This window comes from Delphinapterus leucas, chromosome 2 (genome assembly GCF_059928025.1).
Source record: "Delphinapterus leucas isolate spDelLeu-1000000601 "Yukka" chromosome 2, BTC_Dleu_Yukka2, whole genome shotgun sequence".
Classification (NCBI taxonomy): Eukaryota; Metazoa; Chordata; class Mammalia; order Artiodactyla; family Monodontidae; genus Delphinapterus; species Delphinapterus leucas.
In genome coordinates, this window is record NC_143130.1 from 179700128 (window position 1) to 179719752 (window position 19625).

General features: G+C 43.7%; 1 protein-coding gene and 1 pseudogene across 7 annotated transcripts in view; both read right to left on the bottom strand.

Annotated features, from left to right (window-relative positions):
- PPP1R13B (protein phosphatase 1 regulatory subunit 13B) overlaps positions 1-19625 on the bottom strand; it is an 84535-nt gene that overhangs the window by 33966 nt on the left and 30944 nt on the right. For 5 of the 7 annotated variants that reach the window (XM_089908242.1, XM_089908244.1, XM_022575967.3 and 2 more), the window contains exons 2-4: positions 19451-19598; positions 14378-14497; positions 6532-6608 (exon numbers count right to left, since the gene is read on the bottom strand). In XM_089908242.1, coding sequence (XP_089764368.1) covers positions 6532-6608; positions 14378-14497; positions 19451-19598 — 345 coding nt within the window. Of the gene's footprint in view, positions 1-569; positions 3181-6531; positions 6609-14377; positions 14498-19041; positions 19130-19450; positions 19599-19625 lie in introns of those variants that run through there. The other 2 variants (XM_089908245.1, XM_089908246.1) reach the window with 2 other exon arrangements.
- Positions 6615-8301, bottom strand: LOC111176028 (melanoma-associated antigen 10-like; annotated as a pseudogene).

Genomic DNA, 19625 nt, shown 5'->3' on the forward strand with positions numbered 1-19625 from the left:
GCAGCCGTGTGTGTCTCGCAGGCTCTCCACACCTCTGCCAGCACTTGCTATCACCAGTCTTTTTAGTTTTAGACATTCTGATGGATGCGTGGTAGTATCTCACTGTGGTTTTAATTTGTATTTTCCTAAAAACTAATGATGTGGAACATGTTTACACGTGCTTACTTGACATTCACATACCTTCTTTAGTGAAGCATCTATTCAAATATTCTGCCTGCTTCTTCTAAAACTGTTTTATTTTCTTAATGAGATTTGAGATTTCTTTTTATATTCTGAATATAGTTCCTTATCAGGTATAGTATTTGCAAGTATTTTCTCCCACACTGTGCCTTGTCTTTTCATAACAAGTAACACTAAAAGCATATTATATGTACTAACATCCAAATAAACATAGTGAAAGACAGAATTCATTAACTGAAAAATATATCTTAAGAAATTATCCAGAACACAGTATGAAGAGACAAAGAAAGTGAAAATATAAAAGAGTAATTAAGGATAAAATGAAAGATATAACATGTCTAATCAAAGTTCCAGAGAAGAAAAAAGAAAGAATGTGGAAGAAGATATACCTGTAGAGATAACAGTAGAGAACTTTCCAGCTATGTTGATAGATGCCAATCCTCAGAATCAGTAAGTTCAACAAATCCCAACAGGAGAAATTAACAGAAATGTACACTTAGTTCTTCTGCTCAAAACAGAGAATTATTTAATCCTAATTTCATTAAATCTCAAAACCACTATATGATAGTAAAGGGATTTTTGACATCAAATAATATAAAACCACAAAAACAGGAATGGAGACAACAAGAATGTTTGGAAGCTGGAGAGAGAATGGATGAGAAGTAACTGACCTAGTAGATCTGAGACAAACCTCAAGAGAGAAGAGGTGAAACTGGATGAAGAAACCAGTTATGTCACAGAACCTTCAAAGGGCTCAGGAATTGGCAAAACTATGTATCTCTGGAAAGGGGGATGAAATGTAAGGCACCTAAAATAAAGCAAACTGAGTGAAAGATATTTAAGAAGCAGTAAAATCCCTAGATCTCCTCCCCAACTCTATGATCTAGGTGACTGCCTCTCTCTTACCCTGGCGGAAGTCTAGAAGTTTATTCTCTAGACAATTGAAACGTTATCTGGCCTGGGAGATGACAGTCCCAGCTGAGTCCTGGGTACCATATGGAAAACAAGGAGACTAAGTGACCATATTAATAATAAATGCTTCCAGAAACAAACGAACACATATACAGTCAATTGATTTGACAAAGGTGCCAAGACAATTCAATGGGGAAAGGATAGTCTTTGCACCAAATGGTGCTGGGGTAATTGGATATTTACATGCAAAAGAATAAACTTGGCCCCCCTACTTCATACCATACACAAAAATTAACTCAAAATGGACCACAGACCTAAATATAAGAGCTAAAACTATAAAGCTCTTAGAAGAAAATATGGGGGGTGGGGGTACGATCAACTGGCCTTGGCAACTTAGTGGATGTAGAGGAATAGAGCAGAAACGGACTCAGATTTAGCCTGACTGGCTGAGAAAACAGCAAAGAAGTATAGATACTTTCAGGACACCTAAGTAAAATGCTTGCTTTCCTTCTGGGAGTCTGGAGTTTTGGTGCTTGCTAGATAGAGGCTGCCCACATGAGCAGCTCCCAATAAAACCCCAGGCCTCGGGGCTCTGACGAGCTTCCCTGGCAGACATTTCACACGTGTCACGATTAGCAGTTGGAAGAATTAAGTGCATCCTGTGTGACTCCACTGGGAGCGGACTCTTGGGAGCCTGGTTTCCTCAGATGTCACCCCGTGCCCCTCTTCCCTCTGTTGCTCTTGCTCTGTGTCCTCTGACTGGAGGAGGTTGCAGCCGTGAGCACAACCATAATGCTGAGCCCTGTGAGTCCTCCAAGCAAATCACCGACACCGGAGGTGGTCTTGGGACCCCTGATACAGGCATACACAATGAGAATAAATCAATTTGCCTTTATACCATAAAGTTAAACAAGATCTTCCAAGTTCTGTTGGAAAAGTGAGTTCCAAATACTTACGACAGTGTGTACATATAACCTGGAGGTTCCCAAACTGGCAGGGCAACAGAGTCATATGGGGAGTCTTCCAGGACCACCTCACACTTACTGAATCAAAAGTTCTGCCAATGGGATCTGGGCCTTTCTTTTTTTTTTTTAATACATAAATTTATTTATTTATCTACTTTTAGCTGTGTTGGATCTTTGCTGCCATGCGCGGGCTTCTCTAGTTGTGGCGAGTGGGGGCTACTCTTCATTGCGGTGCACGGGTTCTAGGTGCACGGGCTTCATCAGTTGTGGCACGTGGGCTGAGTAGTTGTGGTGCATGGGCCTAGTTGCTCCATGGCATGTGGGATCTTCATGGACCAGGGCTCGAACCCGTGTCTCCTGCATAGGTAGGTGGACTCTTAACCACTGCACCACCAGGGAGGCCCGTGGGCCTTTATTTCTTAGACAACCTGACTTCATGACCTGCAATTTTAGGAGAGTAGAACTTTCGCAGCCTCCTGCCTCAGCAGCTGCTAATGGGCATGAATCACACCAAATCAGAGCCTGTCTTTCTCTTCCAACCCACAGGCTGCTGGATCTGTTCCTGGTTGCTGCAGCCCACAGACAGAAGGTTCACTGTGCCACCATTCTATATCCAGGATATACACAAAAACATTTTTGGAGAAGGACATTTTTAACATCTCATTAACTTTAAAAATGCACGTAGGGCTTCCCTGGTGGCGCAAGTGGTTGAGAGTCCGCCTGCCGATTCAGGGGACATGGGTTCATGCCCTGGTCCGGGAGGATCCCACATGCCGCGGAGTGGCTGGGCCCGTGAGCCGTGGCCGCTGGGCCTGTGTGTCCAGAGCCTGTGCTCCGCAACGGGAGAGGCCACGGCAGTGAGAGGCCCGCGTACCACCACCAAAAAAAAAAAAAAAAATGCATGTAAAAGTGCTTTGTAGACAATAAAGTACTTCACAAAGGTAATATATTATTAGGCTTAAAAGGCAAGTGTGTGTGCCATAAAACACAGTAACATCTTAGATGTCATGCTTCTAGGCCAGAGTTATACCTCCTCGCTAGCTCTCTACCTTCCTCTAATTATAAGCTCATGTAAAGGCTACAAACACATTTTTTTTTTTTTTTGCGGTACGCAGGCCTCTCACTGCTGTGGCCTCTCCCGTTGCGGAGCACAGGCTCCAGACGCACAGGCTCAGCGGCCATGGCTCACGGGCCCAGCCGCTCCGCGGCATGTGGGATCTTCCTGGACCGGGGCACGAACCCGTGTCCCCTGCATCGGCAGGCAGACTCTCAACCACTGCGCCACCAGGGAAGCCCTACAAACACATTTTTAATTTTGGTTTCAGGTTTCAGTTTTGTTGCTCTTGAAATGTAAACATCATTTCCATGTTAACAAGAAACAACTTCATCCTGGAAAAGATCACAGACCCATCACATCAAAACTCACCTTATTACATTATCGGAAGGGAATCCTTTCCTCCTGAGTCCCTTCCCTTTATCATATACACACATACCCTGCCTCAATACACAAAGCCTACTCAATGTATTTACTTCACCTTCCCTAAAGCTCAGGTCAGGAAATCTTAGAACTCAAAAGGATCTTCAAAATTCTGTTGTACAGGTAAGTTCTGAATGCTTCCGACAGTGGGTACATGTAACCTGGAGGTTCCCAAACCTGGCAGGGCAACAGAGTCATATAGGGAGTTTTCCAGGCCCATTCCAAACTTACTGAATCAAAAGTTCTGCCAGTGGGGCCTGGGCCTTTATTTCTTATGACTTTCTGAAGCACATATGCCTGACGGAACCCCACAAAGGCTCTAGATTTGGAGTGGACAAGTATATCAGAAGGCAGGAATAAGAAGAGGATTTGTGGAATGATCTTTAGAAATTGAAGGGTAAGGAAGGAGAATCCTTAATCTTGACATTAGGAATAGTTCTCCTTAAGTGGCACAAGGATTAGTACATTGGAACTAAAAAGAAGAAAATATAATCTAGTATACCACTTGGCTCTGCAGTGGCTAATATCTGAAAAATCTAAAATAATAAACACCATTAAATGGTTTTCAACTTTATAACCAATGTATAAACAAAGTATAAAGTCTTAACTATACTTAGATAAAAGTACACAAATATTATCAACATTGACAACATAAAAGTACAGCTGAGGGCTTCCCTGGTGGCGCAGTGGTTAAGAATCCGTCTGCCAATGCAGGGGACATGGGTTCGATGCCTGGTCTGGAAAGATCCCACATGCCGCGGAGCGACTAAGCCCGTGCACCACAACTACTGAGCCTGCTCTCTAGAGCCCGCGAGCCACAACTACTGAGCCCACGTGCCACAACTACTGAGCCCACGTGCCACAACTACTGAAGCCTGCACGCCTAGAGCCCATGCTCCGCAACAAGAGAAGCCACCGCAATGAGAAGCCCGCGCACTGCAACAAAGAGTAGCCCCTACTTGCTGCAACTAGAGAAAGCCCGTGCTTAGCAACAAAGACCCAACACAGCCAAAAATAAATAAATTAAAAAAAAAAAAGGGCCTCCCTGGTGGCGCAGTGGTTGGGAGTCTGCCTACCAATGCAGGGGACACGGGTCCGGGAGGATCCCACATGCCGCGGAGCGGCTGGGCCTGTGAGCCATGGCCGCTGAGCCTGCGCGTCCGGAGCCTGTGCTCCGCAACGGGAGAGGCCACAGCAGTGAGAGGCCCACGTACCGCAAAAAAAAGAAAGAAAGAAAAGTACAGCTGAAAAAGCTGGAAGGTAGGACAGGAGGGAAGGGGAGATGGAGAAAAGGGAGGGGGTGCTAATACCCTCATCTTACAAGAAGGGAGGTCCAGAGACATGGTTTAAAGTTTATCATACAAAGAAATAGAGACTTAAGTATATCATTTAAAGTCACAATGGTAGCCAATAAAAGAAATAAAATCGGAAATCAATAATAGCGAGTTGGAAAGTACAGAGGCAAAGTAACTTGCTCAGACTTAGCTAGTTAGAAAGTTCTGAAGCCGTGTCTGAGCATGGGCCCTCCGCACTCCAGGCCGGTGCTTTTTCCAGTGTATAGCTGTGCCAAGCACATGCCAGGGGGTGACCCGCCCAAGGCTACACACCTAGTTAGTGGCAGAGCCAGAAAAAGAAACTAATTCTCCAGCCTGAAAATTATTTGGAAAACTTATTACTAAAACTTCCAGAAAAGACCATGGTGAAAATTTCTCATTCTTCCTTCTCTCATTCATTCACCCTCATTCATTCATTTCTGCTCATTCTTTTAACATGTATTTCTTAAAAAGAACCCTTTAGGACTTCCCTGGTGGCACAGTGGATAAGACTCAGTGCTCCCAATGCAGGGGGCCAGGTTCAATCCCTGGTCAGGGAACTAGATTCCACATGCATGCCACAGCTAAGGAGCCCATGTGCCACAACAAAGGAGCCTGCAAGTCACAAAGGAGCCCACCTGCTGCAACGAAGACCCGATGCAACCAAATAAAATAAATAAATATTAAAAAAAGAAGAAAAAAAAAGAACGCTTCTACTTAGACAAAATTCCTCACCTATATCAATGTTAGGCCTATTCTCCAACTCTACACCATATGATAAAGGAAGTTCTCTTTCCTGGAGGCACCTATGAAGACTTCAACCCACCAGCCACTTTGTCTTTTAAGACCTGACAGAAGGATCAAGACATCAACACTGAAGATACGAAGCAAGTCTGCCTGCCCATCTCTTAGTCTAGAGACTAGACCATTTGCTTCCTGGAGACAGGCCATTGTCATGAGCACAGAGGCACACATGCAGCTGCTGCTCCAGGACATGCTGTGGGCGGCAACATGTAACGGGCATGGAGAGCACTGCTCTGCTTGAGACCATCCAGTGCATGGGCCATGGTGTGGATTGAAAAAACCATTACCACTCAAGTGACTGCCACTTTATAACTTCATAAAAATGTTTGAAATATTCAAAAGAAATGACAACTTCTGTGAAAATAAAGGGCAACCTCAGGAAAATGGAGTTGGGAAGCCACAATGGGGAGCTCTCACACACATACCACTAGACACTGGTGCAGATCCCAACAGGAAGAGATGTACTGTGCATCCCCAGAGGAAGTAACACCATTCTACTGCCACCAGCAGCAGGAAGAACGATCTCCTCTTTGCCTGACAACAATTCAGCCAATGTAAAGCCACCATACTTCAAACTCCCAGGTTCCTCCAACAGACTTTTTGTTGACAGCGGCCCCTCCCAACTTCCCCTTCTCCTCTAAAAAAGAGTTTCCTCTTGCTTTAGAGGACTGGGATGTGGTTGTCCAGAGCTGCGGGTCCTGAATTGCAATTCTTCACTGTTCCCAAATAAACTTGTTTTGCTGGTAAAATAATTGGCTGTTTTATTGTTTTCGGTTAGCACTACCCCAAAATTAATTCTTTAAAAATAAATTATAACCCCAATTCACTAGTACCTATAAAAAGCAATTAAAAATTTTCAATTTAATTCACTATTACTTACCCCATTTTCAGTGCGTTTTTCTCCAGGTACATTTATTACATTTCTCTGAGTTCTCTGCTCTTGGGTCTGATGGCCACCTAGAGAAATGAAGGCCAAACTTACTAAAAGACATACTAGAAAAGCGATATTTTATCATTTCTTCACTTATTCAAATATTTATTGAATACAAGTATAAAATACCAGGCTGGACAACTCAAAAATTAGTACAGTTGAAAAAATGTCTTATAATCAACCTGTATACATAAAGTTGTTTAAATGAAAATTTTTTCTAATATTCTATTTCAGAATTTTGAAATTGCTTTATATCAAAAAGTTTCTAACACTTAGAAAATGGTCAAGATGGTAAATTTTACGTTATGTGTGTGTGTGTATATATATATTTTTTAGAATTAACTTTTACTTTTATTTCTCTTTTTCTTGACCTCATCAATTTTATTCTAAAGTTCTTTCTCATTTCCAAGAGATTCATATTCCAATGCCATGTTATCTTGTTCAGGATCACAGAATAATATGGGAATCTCACAATCTGTTTTACAAAATAGCAAAACTCTTGTCGTTGAACTGAATTAGCGCAAATACATGTGTGATCAATGCCATTCACAAACTTAGATACCGAAGCTTATTAAGCCTTCTTTTAAAAGGAACAATATTTGAAGAATTCCTAAAGAAAACAGAGATGAAATTCCATGTCATCATACACAACAGGAACCCAAAGATGCTATACACCGTGTTCCCCTAACTCTCCCAGACCCTCACTACTTAGAAGGCTGACTGCTCCCTCTTCAAACTCACAGTGGAGTATCAGCCTCCCTTCCTGCCCTGCAAGAAAAGCTGCTGGACGTGGACCTGGAAGGAGCCTGGCTGCTGCTCTGGCTCAGGGCCCCTCTTCCTCAATGCTCACAGCCTCTGCAGACAGGGATGGGAAGGACCTGGGATCCCATCGATGGACCCTGAGCAGATACTCCAGGACCTGCCACTTGCTGGTCTCCATGTTGGCCCCGGAGACCCCACAGGAACTCGTAGGGGGCGGGGTCGCTGTGGGGCACCTGCCGGTACTCCAGGTAGCCCTCCTGCAGCCACACTTTGGTGAGCAGCTCCCTGGGCTCCCCATAGATGCAGTGCTGCTTCCTGCATACACCCCCATGACGCTCAGTGCTTCCCAGACCTCCTCCTCAGAGGCACATTCACCCTCCAGGAGGATCACAGCCAGAAGCATCACCAGGAGGCCAGCCTTGGGCGTGCTCTGCCCATCGGTCAGCATGGCATCCCAGGTGAGGCCCAGGGTGGGGACCAGGACATAGGTGTGCTTGCTGGGGTCCACCTCCTTCACGTCCATGCCACAGACCAGCTGCATGCACTCGCAGGCATGGCTGAAGACCACGGGGAAGTGGTCCCAATGGTCCCGGAGGATCATACTCAGCATCTCCGCCTTGGAGGTTGGCTCCTTGGTGCGATACTTGAGGAGCAGGAACCCCACCAGGTCAGCCATCAGCACACCAAGTGCCTCCTGGGACAAGGACTCAGCCTGGGTTGGGGGGTGGGCACGGACTGGGGAGGAGGAGGACGAGGGGGATGCAGCCTCCTCCCCCTCGGTCCCGAACAGCTGCGCCTCCACTGGGCCCTGGGCCTGGACTGGGGCCTGAAGGTCTGCCTCAGGCTTGCAGAGCTCACTCATCTGGACCAGGGGCCTGATGACTGGGGTCGGGCCGCTGACAGGAGTGTGGGCAGGGGTGACAGATGGGGACCATGGGCAGGTCTTCTTCTGAGGGGTGCTCTCGGGCCTCACAGGGGCGCCCCTCCTGGGCGGCCTGTCCCCTGCCAACCTCACCTTGACTCCTGGCACTGCCTGGGTCTCCTCTGCTCTGTGACCTGAGGACACGGTCCTCAGACCTGGGCCTTCGCCTTCCGGTTCCTGGAGCCCTGTTGGGTCCTGGATGAAATGCTGGCTGGAACAGGCTACCTCCCGGTCAGCTCTGAGCCTCCGACCAGCTGCACCCCGTGCAGAGAATGACTCTGTACCCCAGACTGGAGGCTGGGTGGGAGCTGCAGCACCCCTGACTGCAGGGGAGGGTCCAAGAAGAAGCACACCTTCCAGTGGTGCCTCTTTGCCCACAGCCAGACTTCAGAGTTTCTTCTCTGTTATTTTACCACAATTAATTTTTATTAAAAATTAAAGCTTGGACTTCCCTGGTGGCACAGTGGTTACAAATCCAGCTGCCAATGCAGGGGACACGGGTTTGAGCCCTGCTCCGGGAAGATCCCACATGCGGCGGAGCAACTAAGCCCGTGCGCCACAGCTACTGGGCCTGCGCTCTAGAGTCCGCGAGTCCCAACTACTGAGCCCGCGTGGCACAACTACTGAAGCCCGTGCGCCTAGAGCCCGTGCTCCGCAACAAGAGAAGCCACTGCAATGAGAAGCCTGTGCACTGCAACGAAGAGTAGCCCCCGCTCGCCGCAACTAGAGAAAGCCTGTGCACAGCAACGAAGACCCAACGCAGCCAAAAATAAATAAATAAATTTATTAAAAAAAAAATTCTTACTCTTTTTATGTATAAAGCAAAGCTACTGGGTACATAAACAGATATACAGTACATCTGATGGGGGAAGACAGGAGCAAGTAAGAATACTATATCCAGTAAAGGGCCCTTAGGGAGGTGATAATGAAAAATGAGGTTAAACAAATGGAAATGACAGAGTATGCCACCGAACACAGTCGAATATACAATAGCCATTTCATCACAGCTATTATATTTCCTAGTAGCAGAAATTACGCATACACACATCCTAGACTACAGCATCTATCAGTTTACAGGGTAAATTAAATTCTTAGTTATCAGTACTTTTAAGAAATAAGGTACTCGGGTTAATTTAATATTCTATCATTGCTGCCTCTTGCAAACAGCAAGCCATCAAATTAGAATACTATAGAACACACAACATTGAAATTATATCAAGTGCCACTTAATCTTTGATGGTAAAGAAGAAACTTGATGATCTTGCATTCTGGAGTCAGAAAGTAATAGTAAGAGCTGACACTTAGTGAGCACTGCGCCAGGACGCCTCATTAACTGCCACCACAACCCAATGCACCCGCACGTAAGGAAACGGAGGCACAGGGATGGAAGTCACTTGCCCAAGGTCCAAACTGAGTAAGCAGCAGGGCCGGTGCTGAACCCAGGAGGCCTCGCTCCAAACTCCATCACACCAGCCCCCGGATTCTAGCTTACACTCTGCACATGACCTGCACCGAGTTACTTTACACATTAAGCTTCTGTTCCCCCAGGTATACAAGGTGATTGAAGGAAATGTCCTCCACACTCTCCTCTAGCTTCCATATAGAGAATTCCTACTCTTTTAAGTCAGGGTTGTCCTTTACTTCTTGTTATATCTTATAGTTCTACAGGCAATAAATACTCAAATGAAACTCCTTTTAAACAATATATATTGGTGACAACTGGCTTGTCCTCAGCTCTGTGGGGAGCAGAGAGGAAACATGAGTCTTGGATCTTCACCTCTGGCTGCTTAGAATATAAGCTGGAGGGCTTCCCTGGTGGCGCAGTGGTTGAGAGTCCGCCTGCCGATGCAGGGGACACAGGTTCGTTCCGCGGTCCGGGAAGATCCCACATGCCGCGGAGCGGCTGGGCCCGTAAGCCATGGCCGCTGAGCCTGCGCGTCCGGAGGCTGTGCTCCACAACGGGAGAGGCCACAACAGTGAGAGGCCCGGGTACCGCAAAAAAAAAAAAAAAAAAAAAAAAAAAGCTGGAGGAGAAGTTCAGTGAACAGAAATAAAACGGAACACAGCACCCAATGAGAGCTGTTCTACCTGCCACCTTTCTTCTTGAGCTCTGAGAGAGAGGCAGAACATGCAGAAGCACAGGCAGAGGAAAAAGGGAAGAGGGTGGAGCATCACAGCTGGAGGAAGATGGAATTCTGAGTTAGGGCACGACAGGGAATGAATATGCAACTAAGAATATGGTGGAAGAGAGAAAGAAGAGACAGTGAGGTTGAGGAGATGAGCAGGGTCCCATTACAAATGCCATCAAAGCTAAGCTGAGGAGTATTAAATAGGGAAGCAGGGACTTTGCTGAAAGTTGTGAAAAGTGATGAGAGTCGTGTGATGAATTTGGTTCTTCCAATCCTGACCAACCCTCCATACCAGCCCGGGTCGAGAAAGGTGTACTCCCTGGCACCACACCCCTCGGAGCCTCCTTCATCCTGGTCTCCTGCCTTCAGTGCAGCAGCTCTGTACTCTCCCCTCCAGGTCTGACTCCCTCTTCAAGGCCCTCGTCTCGAGCGCCATCCCCCTGGGACGCATTGTCTCCCTAACCTCAAACAGCTCAGCATCCAGCTCTTCCACTGTCTCAGGTGTACTTGCCACGTCAGCACAACGAGACTGAGCAGCATCCGGTGTGACAATGAAGGTCAACTGGAAGGTCAGTGCTGTCCCATTCCTTGTAACTCTAGACAGTTCTCTCAGGTATCCCTAACGCTTCCAGACTTTACAGAGTGAAAACGATATAAGACCTTCCCGCCATTCCACCACCCTGGGGCAGTAAGGGTTATGTACGTGTATTATAATGACTGAAGTAAAATAGAAGACTTCTCATTTAACTAGGGTATAAGTATTTGGAGCACTCAGGTAGAGAGTTAAAGTAAGCTCTTAGCGCTAGAACAGCGCTAACTGCCAGCTAGTCTAATCCTCCTCAGGAGGGGTCCGTCCAGAGAGGCAGGGCCCTTTTCTAAGGTAGAAGTGGATGAAGAGCTAGGCCTGGAGTCTTGGTCTCCTGGCTCCAGATGACCAGCACCCAGTGGAATAAAAACGAGAAGTAGGGCTTCCCTGGTGGTGCAGTGGTTGGGGGTCCGCCTGCCGACGCAGGGGACGCGGGTTCGTGCCCCGGTCCGGGAGGATCCCACGTGCCATGGAGCGGCTGGGCCCGTGAGCCATGGCCGCTGAGCCTGCGCATCTGGAGCCTGTGCTCCGCGTCGGGAGAGGCCACAACAGTGAGAGGCCCGCGTACCACAAAAAAAAAAAAACCAAAAAGACCAGAAGTAATGATGCATTGTGAAAAACAGCATGATATTTACAGCTATGGGAAGATGATTTTAAAGCAGACAGTAGCTCATCCTAGGGGCAAAATATCCTTTAATTAAAAATACAGGGACTTCCTTGGTGGTCCAGGGGTAAAGAATCCACCTTCTAATGCAAGGACGCAGGTTCGATCCCTGGTCAAGGAACTAAGATCCCACACGCCATGGGGCAACGCGCCACAACTACTGAGCTTGCGCACCTCAACGAGAGAGCCCGCGTGCCACAAACTACAGAGCCCATGCACCCTGGAGCCTGTGCACCACAACTAGACACAGAAAAACCTGCATACCACTAGAGAGAAGCCCGTGCACTACAACGAGGAACCCATGCGCTGCAACAAAGACCTGAAGTAGCCAAATAAATAAATAGGTATTAAAAAAAAAATACAGCTAGGGACTACCCTGGCAGTCCAGTGCTTAAGACTCTGTGCTTCCAATGCAGAAGACGTGGGTTCAATCCCTGGTCGGGGAACTCAGATCCCATAAGCCATGTGGCTCAGCAAAAAATAAATAAATAAAGAGGGATAACTTGTAATAAAGGAATCTTCTTTTTACAAAAGGATGTCCTTTCATTGTTTTTTTTTTAAATACCAGAAGTAATCCATAATCACCGTTAAATAACAAAGGTTTCTTTCTTAACTGTACAGTGTATATGCTTTCCAAAAAAAAGATTCCCTTATTTTAAATTTTAATTAAAAAATAAGTAGTTTATGGGAAATTGGTATTGACATATACACACTGCTATATATAAAATAGATAACTAATAAGGATTTACTGTATAGCACAGGGAACTCTACTCAGTACTCTGTAATGGCCTATTTGAAAAAAGAATCTAAAAAAGAGTGGATATATGTATATGTATAATAGATTCATTTTGCTGTATACCTGAAACTAACACAACATTGTAAATGTACTATACTCCAATAAAATTTTTTTTTAAAAAGTAGTATATTCCTATCATTCAAAATTCAAAAGGAAACAGGCTTCTCTGGTGGTGCAGTGGTTGAGAATCCGCCTGCCAATGCAGGGGACATGGGTTCGAGCCCTGGTCCAGGAAGATCCCACATGCCGCAGAGCAACTAGGCCCGTGCACCACGACTACTAAGCCTGCACTCTACAGCCCACGAGCCACAACTACTGAGCCTGCACACCACAACTACTGAAGTCCGCGTGCCTAGAGCCCATGCTGTGCAACAAGAGAAGCCACCTCAATGAGAAGCCCGCACGCCACAACGAAGACCCACACAGCCAAAAATAAATAAAATAAATTTTTTTAAAAAATTCAAAAGGAACCAAAAGATATAAATGACCAATTTTCCCTCCCTCCTTCCCCTACCCAGCAGCCTTCCCCCCAGGCTAGCCATGTTACCAGTTTCTTACTTATCGTTCCAAAGATATTTCATACACACAAGCCAACACAGAATACGTCATTACTCTTTCATCTCTGTTACACAGGAGGCAGCATGTGTGTACACTGTGCTTATTCAAGTGACAAGTGCAGGAAGTGGTTTGGGACAGGGCACAGAGCAGATGTACTCCGGTTTCTTCAGCCGACGCCCCTGGAGGCATTGAAGGCTGCTCCTACCAGCAGTGCCCATGAGTTACACTATGTATATGTCATTTTGTATGTGTGCAGACACAGCTTTAGGATAAATTCTCAAAAGTGAGATTGCTGGGTGAAAGGTTTCATGCTTTTGTAAGCTTAACAGATACCACCAAACTGCCCTCTACAGAAGCTGCCAACAATGTGGAAGACTGCCTGTTTCTCAGCGTTCTTGCCAACACTGTGTTATTAAATGTTCTAATCTTGGCCACGTGACAGGTGAAATAGAGTATCTCAGTGTTTTTCCTACATTTCTTTTATTAGGAGTAAGGCTGAACTTCTTTGCATATATTTCTGGGTCATGAATATTTCCTTTTCTGTGAACATCGGGTTTGTATATTTTTTTTTTACTGTTTTTTTTCTTATCATTTTACGTAAAGGAAATTAGCCCTTTGCAATATGAGCTATACATGCTGTTTCCCAGTTTATAATTTGTCTTTTGACCTTGCTTTAATGTGGTTACTGCCATGCAAAGAGGTTTTTTATTTTAATAATTCGGTTTGTCTTTTCTATTATGGTTTAGAGTTAGTTACACTTAGGCCTTGTTCCTTTTTTTTTTTTTTTTTTTTGGCCACACCGTGCAGCTTGCAGGATCTCAGTTCCCCAACCAGGGACTGAACCCAGGCTGTGGCAGTGAAAGCCCGGAATCCTAACCACTAGGCCACCAGAGAACTCCCCACTTAGGTCTTGTTCTGATTTTTCTGTTTTTCTTTCTCTCTCCATATACATGTATGTGTATATATACACATATATAGATACTATATAAATATATATATATATTTCCCAGAATTTTTATGATCCTTTCATGGTTTCATTTATTCTTAAAATCTAGAGATTTCATCCATGTGATATTTATCAAAAGCAATCCCTTTCAACAGCAGGTCCCCTTACATGTTTCAGTGCATTACGTGACTAACTTAGGATCCTGAGGAGGAGGCTGAAAGTGTGAAATAATCATAAACTGCAATAACAGAGGTCAAAAAACCTGTGAGATACCAACTCTCCCTCTCACCACTTGTAAGTGAAGGGGGGAAAATCATGTGAATAATTTAATATTTACTCCTGTTAATTCTTAAATTAATTTTAATTAATTTAATGTTTAAATTAACTTTTATGGCAAAAATTAGCAAATGGGGGAAAAAAGCACTTATCTACCTTGTTCACTGCTCTCGGTTGGGGAATCTTCATGTCGAAGAAAAAATTTCACTTCTTCCCTTCGTGGCCCCCACTTCTGAAGATGTTCATACATCATATAATCAAAGGGTATGGGACGCTCTAGGAAAAAAACAAACAAAAAATCTTACTTTTCTCAGAAACAAACAAAATGACTCGTACCAAAAGTAAAAAATGAATAAAAATAATTTAAAATAAATGTACACATATATTAGAATTCAAGGATATTACAAGCACTGAATTTTAACTTTAATAAAGTGAAAACAAGACCATGAAGGGGAAATAATTTAGGTAACATATAAACACAAAGAAGTAAACATAAAAGCAATTTTGCACATTAAATGGGGAACAGTGAAAAAAATGTCCTTTAGTATATTTATCATGAAGCAGTATGCCTCCCACTCTTTCAAAGAAACACATTAACAAATTGGCTGAATCTTGTTATTCATTAAAATGTTACAGGTGGCAATCAGATGTATAAAGGCTTGACAACGCACTTGCTGGCAATACAGCTAGCCCACACAAACACTTGTACGTGAATGTTCACAGCAGCAATATTCATAGTAGCCAAAAAGTGGAAACAACCCAAGTGTCCATTAACTGATGAAAGGATAAATAAACTGTTGTATATCATACAATGGATATTTGCAGCCAAAAAAAGAAATTAAGTATTGATACATGCTACAACATGGATGAATCCTGAAAACATGCTAAGAGAAAAAAGCTAGATCAAAAAGTCACACATTAAAAAATAAATAATTTTTTTAAAAAGTCACATATTATATGATACAATTTATATGAGATGCCTAAAATAGTCAAACACATAGAGCCAGAAAGTAATACAGTGGTTGCCTGAGGGAGGAAGGAATGGGGAGGTACAGAGTTTGGAGATAGTTGCACAACACTGAGAATGTCCTAAAAACCACGAAGTTGTACACTAAAATGGGGATTTTTATGCTATGTGAATTTTATCTGAATTAAAAGGAAATCTTGAAATGTTCCCACTGCTGCTTGTGCTTGAAAGCGAGAAAGGATATCGGCAAGTTCCAAGGCTCACAGCAAACGGCCTGGCGTGGGAGAGGAGCAGGACAAAACCGAACCATATTTTGGCTCCTTTCAACACAGGAGTATGTCTGGGCGAGAGGCTCCTCCTGCTCAGCCTGAGAACCCGACACTGAGTCAAGAGAAAGAGCTGTGCAAGCTGCAGCCTTGTCATACATTCAAGGTGTGATTTACTGTTCAGTCCTAGATAAGTGCCAGACTTCCGTAAGGAAGAAAACCCCACCATTCATAGAAATGCAGCGCACATTGTGCTGCTGCCGTTTCATCTTCCTACATGTGCAGGCAAGCTTTGCCTATTCAGCCAACATCAAGGGCAAGGACATAAATAATCTCATCTCAGTTGAAAATGAAGTCTGTGTGTGCTTAGTTCAACTCTGAACTGAGTATTTGTACAACGAAAAGCAAGCACAAACTGAACACTAATGAAGTAATATCATTCCATATTTTTAGTTTTGAAAGTAACACTTTTTATGGATATAGGCCTATAAAAAAGATTTTTAAGAACTTGTATATTGTAGTTTTATAGCTGTGAGGCCCATGTTTAAGCCTAATCGTGTCCCTTGGTTTTACATAAAATTGTGTCTTAGGCCATATTTTTATTCATATTGCTTTGGCTTACAAATTTTTTTCACATTAATTAAAATCAGTTTACAATCCCCACTTAAATCTACCAAGTCTGAGCATAACTTTATAAAGTTAAAACTCCAATTTTGCCTTAAAGCCAGTTATTGAAAAAAATGTTTCCCTTTATAAATAAAAAAATTTTAAAGACTAACTTCAAGAAAAGCAAGCTAAGCTTCACTACCTTTTTTAAATAAGAAGGGTTAACTAAAACGTATTTCTGTTTTAAAGCGAAAATAAAACTACCCCACATGTATCATGTAGAATTAATAGCATACTATACCTCATTAGCATCTTATGTAATGGAGAAATCTATGATAAGACTTTCAGCCATTCTTGGATAAGGCAAAAAGAAAATCAAGTAGGAAATTTCACAAAAAGAAAAACTGAAGGTCCTACCTACACTCCTGATTTGCATTAGAGCTGACATACTCGAGGAAGGGAACCACAAAAAGATCAGGATAATAAGCTGGCCAAGTTAACAGACTGTTACGGGCTGGGTTGTGTCCCTTCACACACAAATTCATATGCTGAAGTCCTAACCCCTAGTACCTCAGAATGTGACCTTATTTGAAGACAGGATCTTTAAAGAGGTAATAAGTTAAAATGAGGTCCTTAGGGTGCACCCTAATCCAAATGACTGGTGTCCCTTTAAGAAGAGATTAGGACACAGATACAGACGGAAGGCCATGTAAGGACACAGGGAGAAGACTGCTGTCTACAAGCCAAGGAGAGAGGCCTCAGGAGAAACCAACCTTGCTGACACCTTGATCTCAGACCTCTAGCCTCCAGAATTGTGAAAAGATAAATTTCTCTTATTTAAGCCACCCAGTTTGTGTTACTTTGTTATGGCGGCCTGAGCAAAGTAATACACAGATCCAGAGAGAAATACTCTCTTCTCAAAAGCACTGACAATTACATTGGAGTATCATATTTCTGAATACTGATGACATGAGTATACCATGTGTTATGGATGCAATCATTTTTATGCAAAGCATTCTCCAAAATCTGAATATTACCTTAAGGGTTCCTCTGGGGTAAAAAAGACTGAGAAAGGCTGTGCTTTTTCCCCTTCCTTTGAATCTCATCCACCACCATCTCTTCAAGACCTCGCTTTGCTGCTCCAATTTACTCAATGATTTAAGTGTTTACTCAGGGCCTATTATGAGAAACAGGCTGGGCACTGGCGGTATGATGGTGAACAAACAAGTTCCTGCCTTCAGGAATTTTAGTCCAATAAGACAGAGAGAGATGAAAGCTACCATATTATGTTTTGATAAATACAATGACAGTACTGGAGCAAAGGGGAGGGACCCTTAACACACTCTGAGATTCAAGGAAGGGATGAGAGGCAAAGGTGCGTGGGTGCTAGGGACTGCTCTAGACAGTGGGAGCAGTGGCTGTGACCCTCTGTGCTCCGAGGAGGTAGGCCTCATTCCTGATGAGGCTAGACCACAGGTTATGATTTCAGATGGCCCTGGAGCCAAGCACTGCAACAAATGAGTGACTCAAGCGGCCAGGGACCACTGGGGCTCTCCCAGACTAATATAAGGGGCAGATAAGGAATAAGAAGTGACAGCAAGCCACAAAAAGCAAGAGTGCTAAGAGGCTAGAGAAGAGCAAACAATGATGGAATGACCAGGCTCTAACATTAGTCCTCTAAAAACTGCAATTACTTAACACCCCTCTTCCTGTAGCTGATATCAGACTGATAACTGAGGACCTGGCCTCTTACTTCTACTTTAGTAAATAGTCCACCATTTATCAAAGTCAAGTTTCTCTCAATGTGTCCTTAAAGTTTTTACTCTGAATCTGAAGGATAACATTAAAAGCACAAGACTTTGGAAGAAAATATTTACAAGTCATACACCTAATAAGGGACTTGTATCTACAATATATAAAGAACTCTTACTGGGGATGTAATGTACACCATGGTGACCAGAGTTAACAACACATACTGCAGGGACTTCCCTGGTGGCGCAGTGGTTAAGAATCTGCCTGCCAATTCAGGGGACATGGGCTCGATTCCTGGTCCAGGAAGATCCTACATGCTGCGGAGCAACAACTACTGAGCCTGTGCTCTAGAACCTGTGAGCCACAACTAATGAGCCCATGTGCCACAACTACTGAAGCCCACGCACCTACAGCCCATGTTCTGCAATGAGAAGCCACCGCAATGAGAAGCCCATGCACCACAATGAAAAGTAGCCCCCACTCGCTGCAACTAGAGAAAGCCTGTGCACAGCAACGAAGACCCAATGCCACCAAAAATAAATTAAAAAAAAAACATACTGCATATTTGAAGTTGCTAAAAGAGTAGACCTTAAAAGTTCTCATCACAAGAAAAAATATTCTGTAACTGTGTGCAGTAATGGATGCTAACTAGACTTACTGTGGTGATCATTTCACAATATATACAAATATCAAATAATTATATAGTACATTTCAAACAAATAAAATGTTGTATGTCAATTATACCTCAATTAAAAAATTATTTTTAAAAAGTGTAAGAATTCACTGATTATCCCTAAGTGTCCTTTAAACACATCCATCTGGACACCCACCTCATACACAGCATGTTCCAAATGACCACTCTCTTGCTTCCTGACTCAGACCCATCCATGCACACAGCTACCTCCTTCCACACGCTGTCAGAGCAGGTGGCCTTGCCAGTCTAGTTCCCACCCTCCTGGGCCCCTCCTCTCAGTGCTGTCTGAGGAGCACGCCTTCTCCATGCTCTTCTCTTGTCCTTCCCTCACACTGCTCCCCTCGCCTGGTGTATCCTATCCCAGTTCAATTCCACATCTCCGTGAGAATCCACATTATTTTTCAGAATTTTCTGTATTCGGTAATTATATTACCTACACTGATCATCTCTGCCCAGCTAGCTGACAAATCCTTAAATGTAAGAGCCAGTATTAACTCTTCTCAACTTAATAAACAAATATTTATGAAGCACTTACTATTTAAAAGGCTTTGTACACAGGGAAACACGATAGTGTTTTTGTCTTCGTGAAGTTATCGTAGGGAGAAGAAAAGCAGATGAACAACCTGACATGCAACAAACAAAACACTGTAAGGTCTCAGTGGACAGAGAACTCTCGTTTGGTCAGTAGTGATGTCAGAAAGCCTTCACACAAGAACCAGATCTGCTTTCCCAGCTTCTTCCACATGGCTACGGTGAGGGTCAAATCACAGAACACACTTCTTTGCAAACAGCATTTATAACATCCTATCCTCATGCGATAAAATAGTTTTTACTTTACTCAATTCCTTATTACCTCAGATAACAAAGAAGCAGAAACAACATTCTGTATTCAATAAACACTGGATTTCATGTACTTAGTCATCTTTATAGAGCCTAATACATACCATTTCCTCTCCACACTTCAGCTAAATGGCAACTGCCTTCTCCAGGTTCCTTGCAAAATTCTACAACATCCCGACATGTTGTTTCTGGTGTTATGGGAACTTCTGTTAAAATCTGTTCATTGTTGCTCAAGAACACGGTTAATATCATCTGTAAGAGAAAGATTAAATTAAAGCT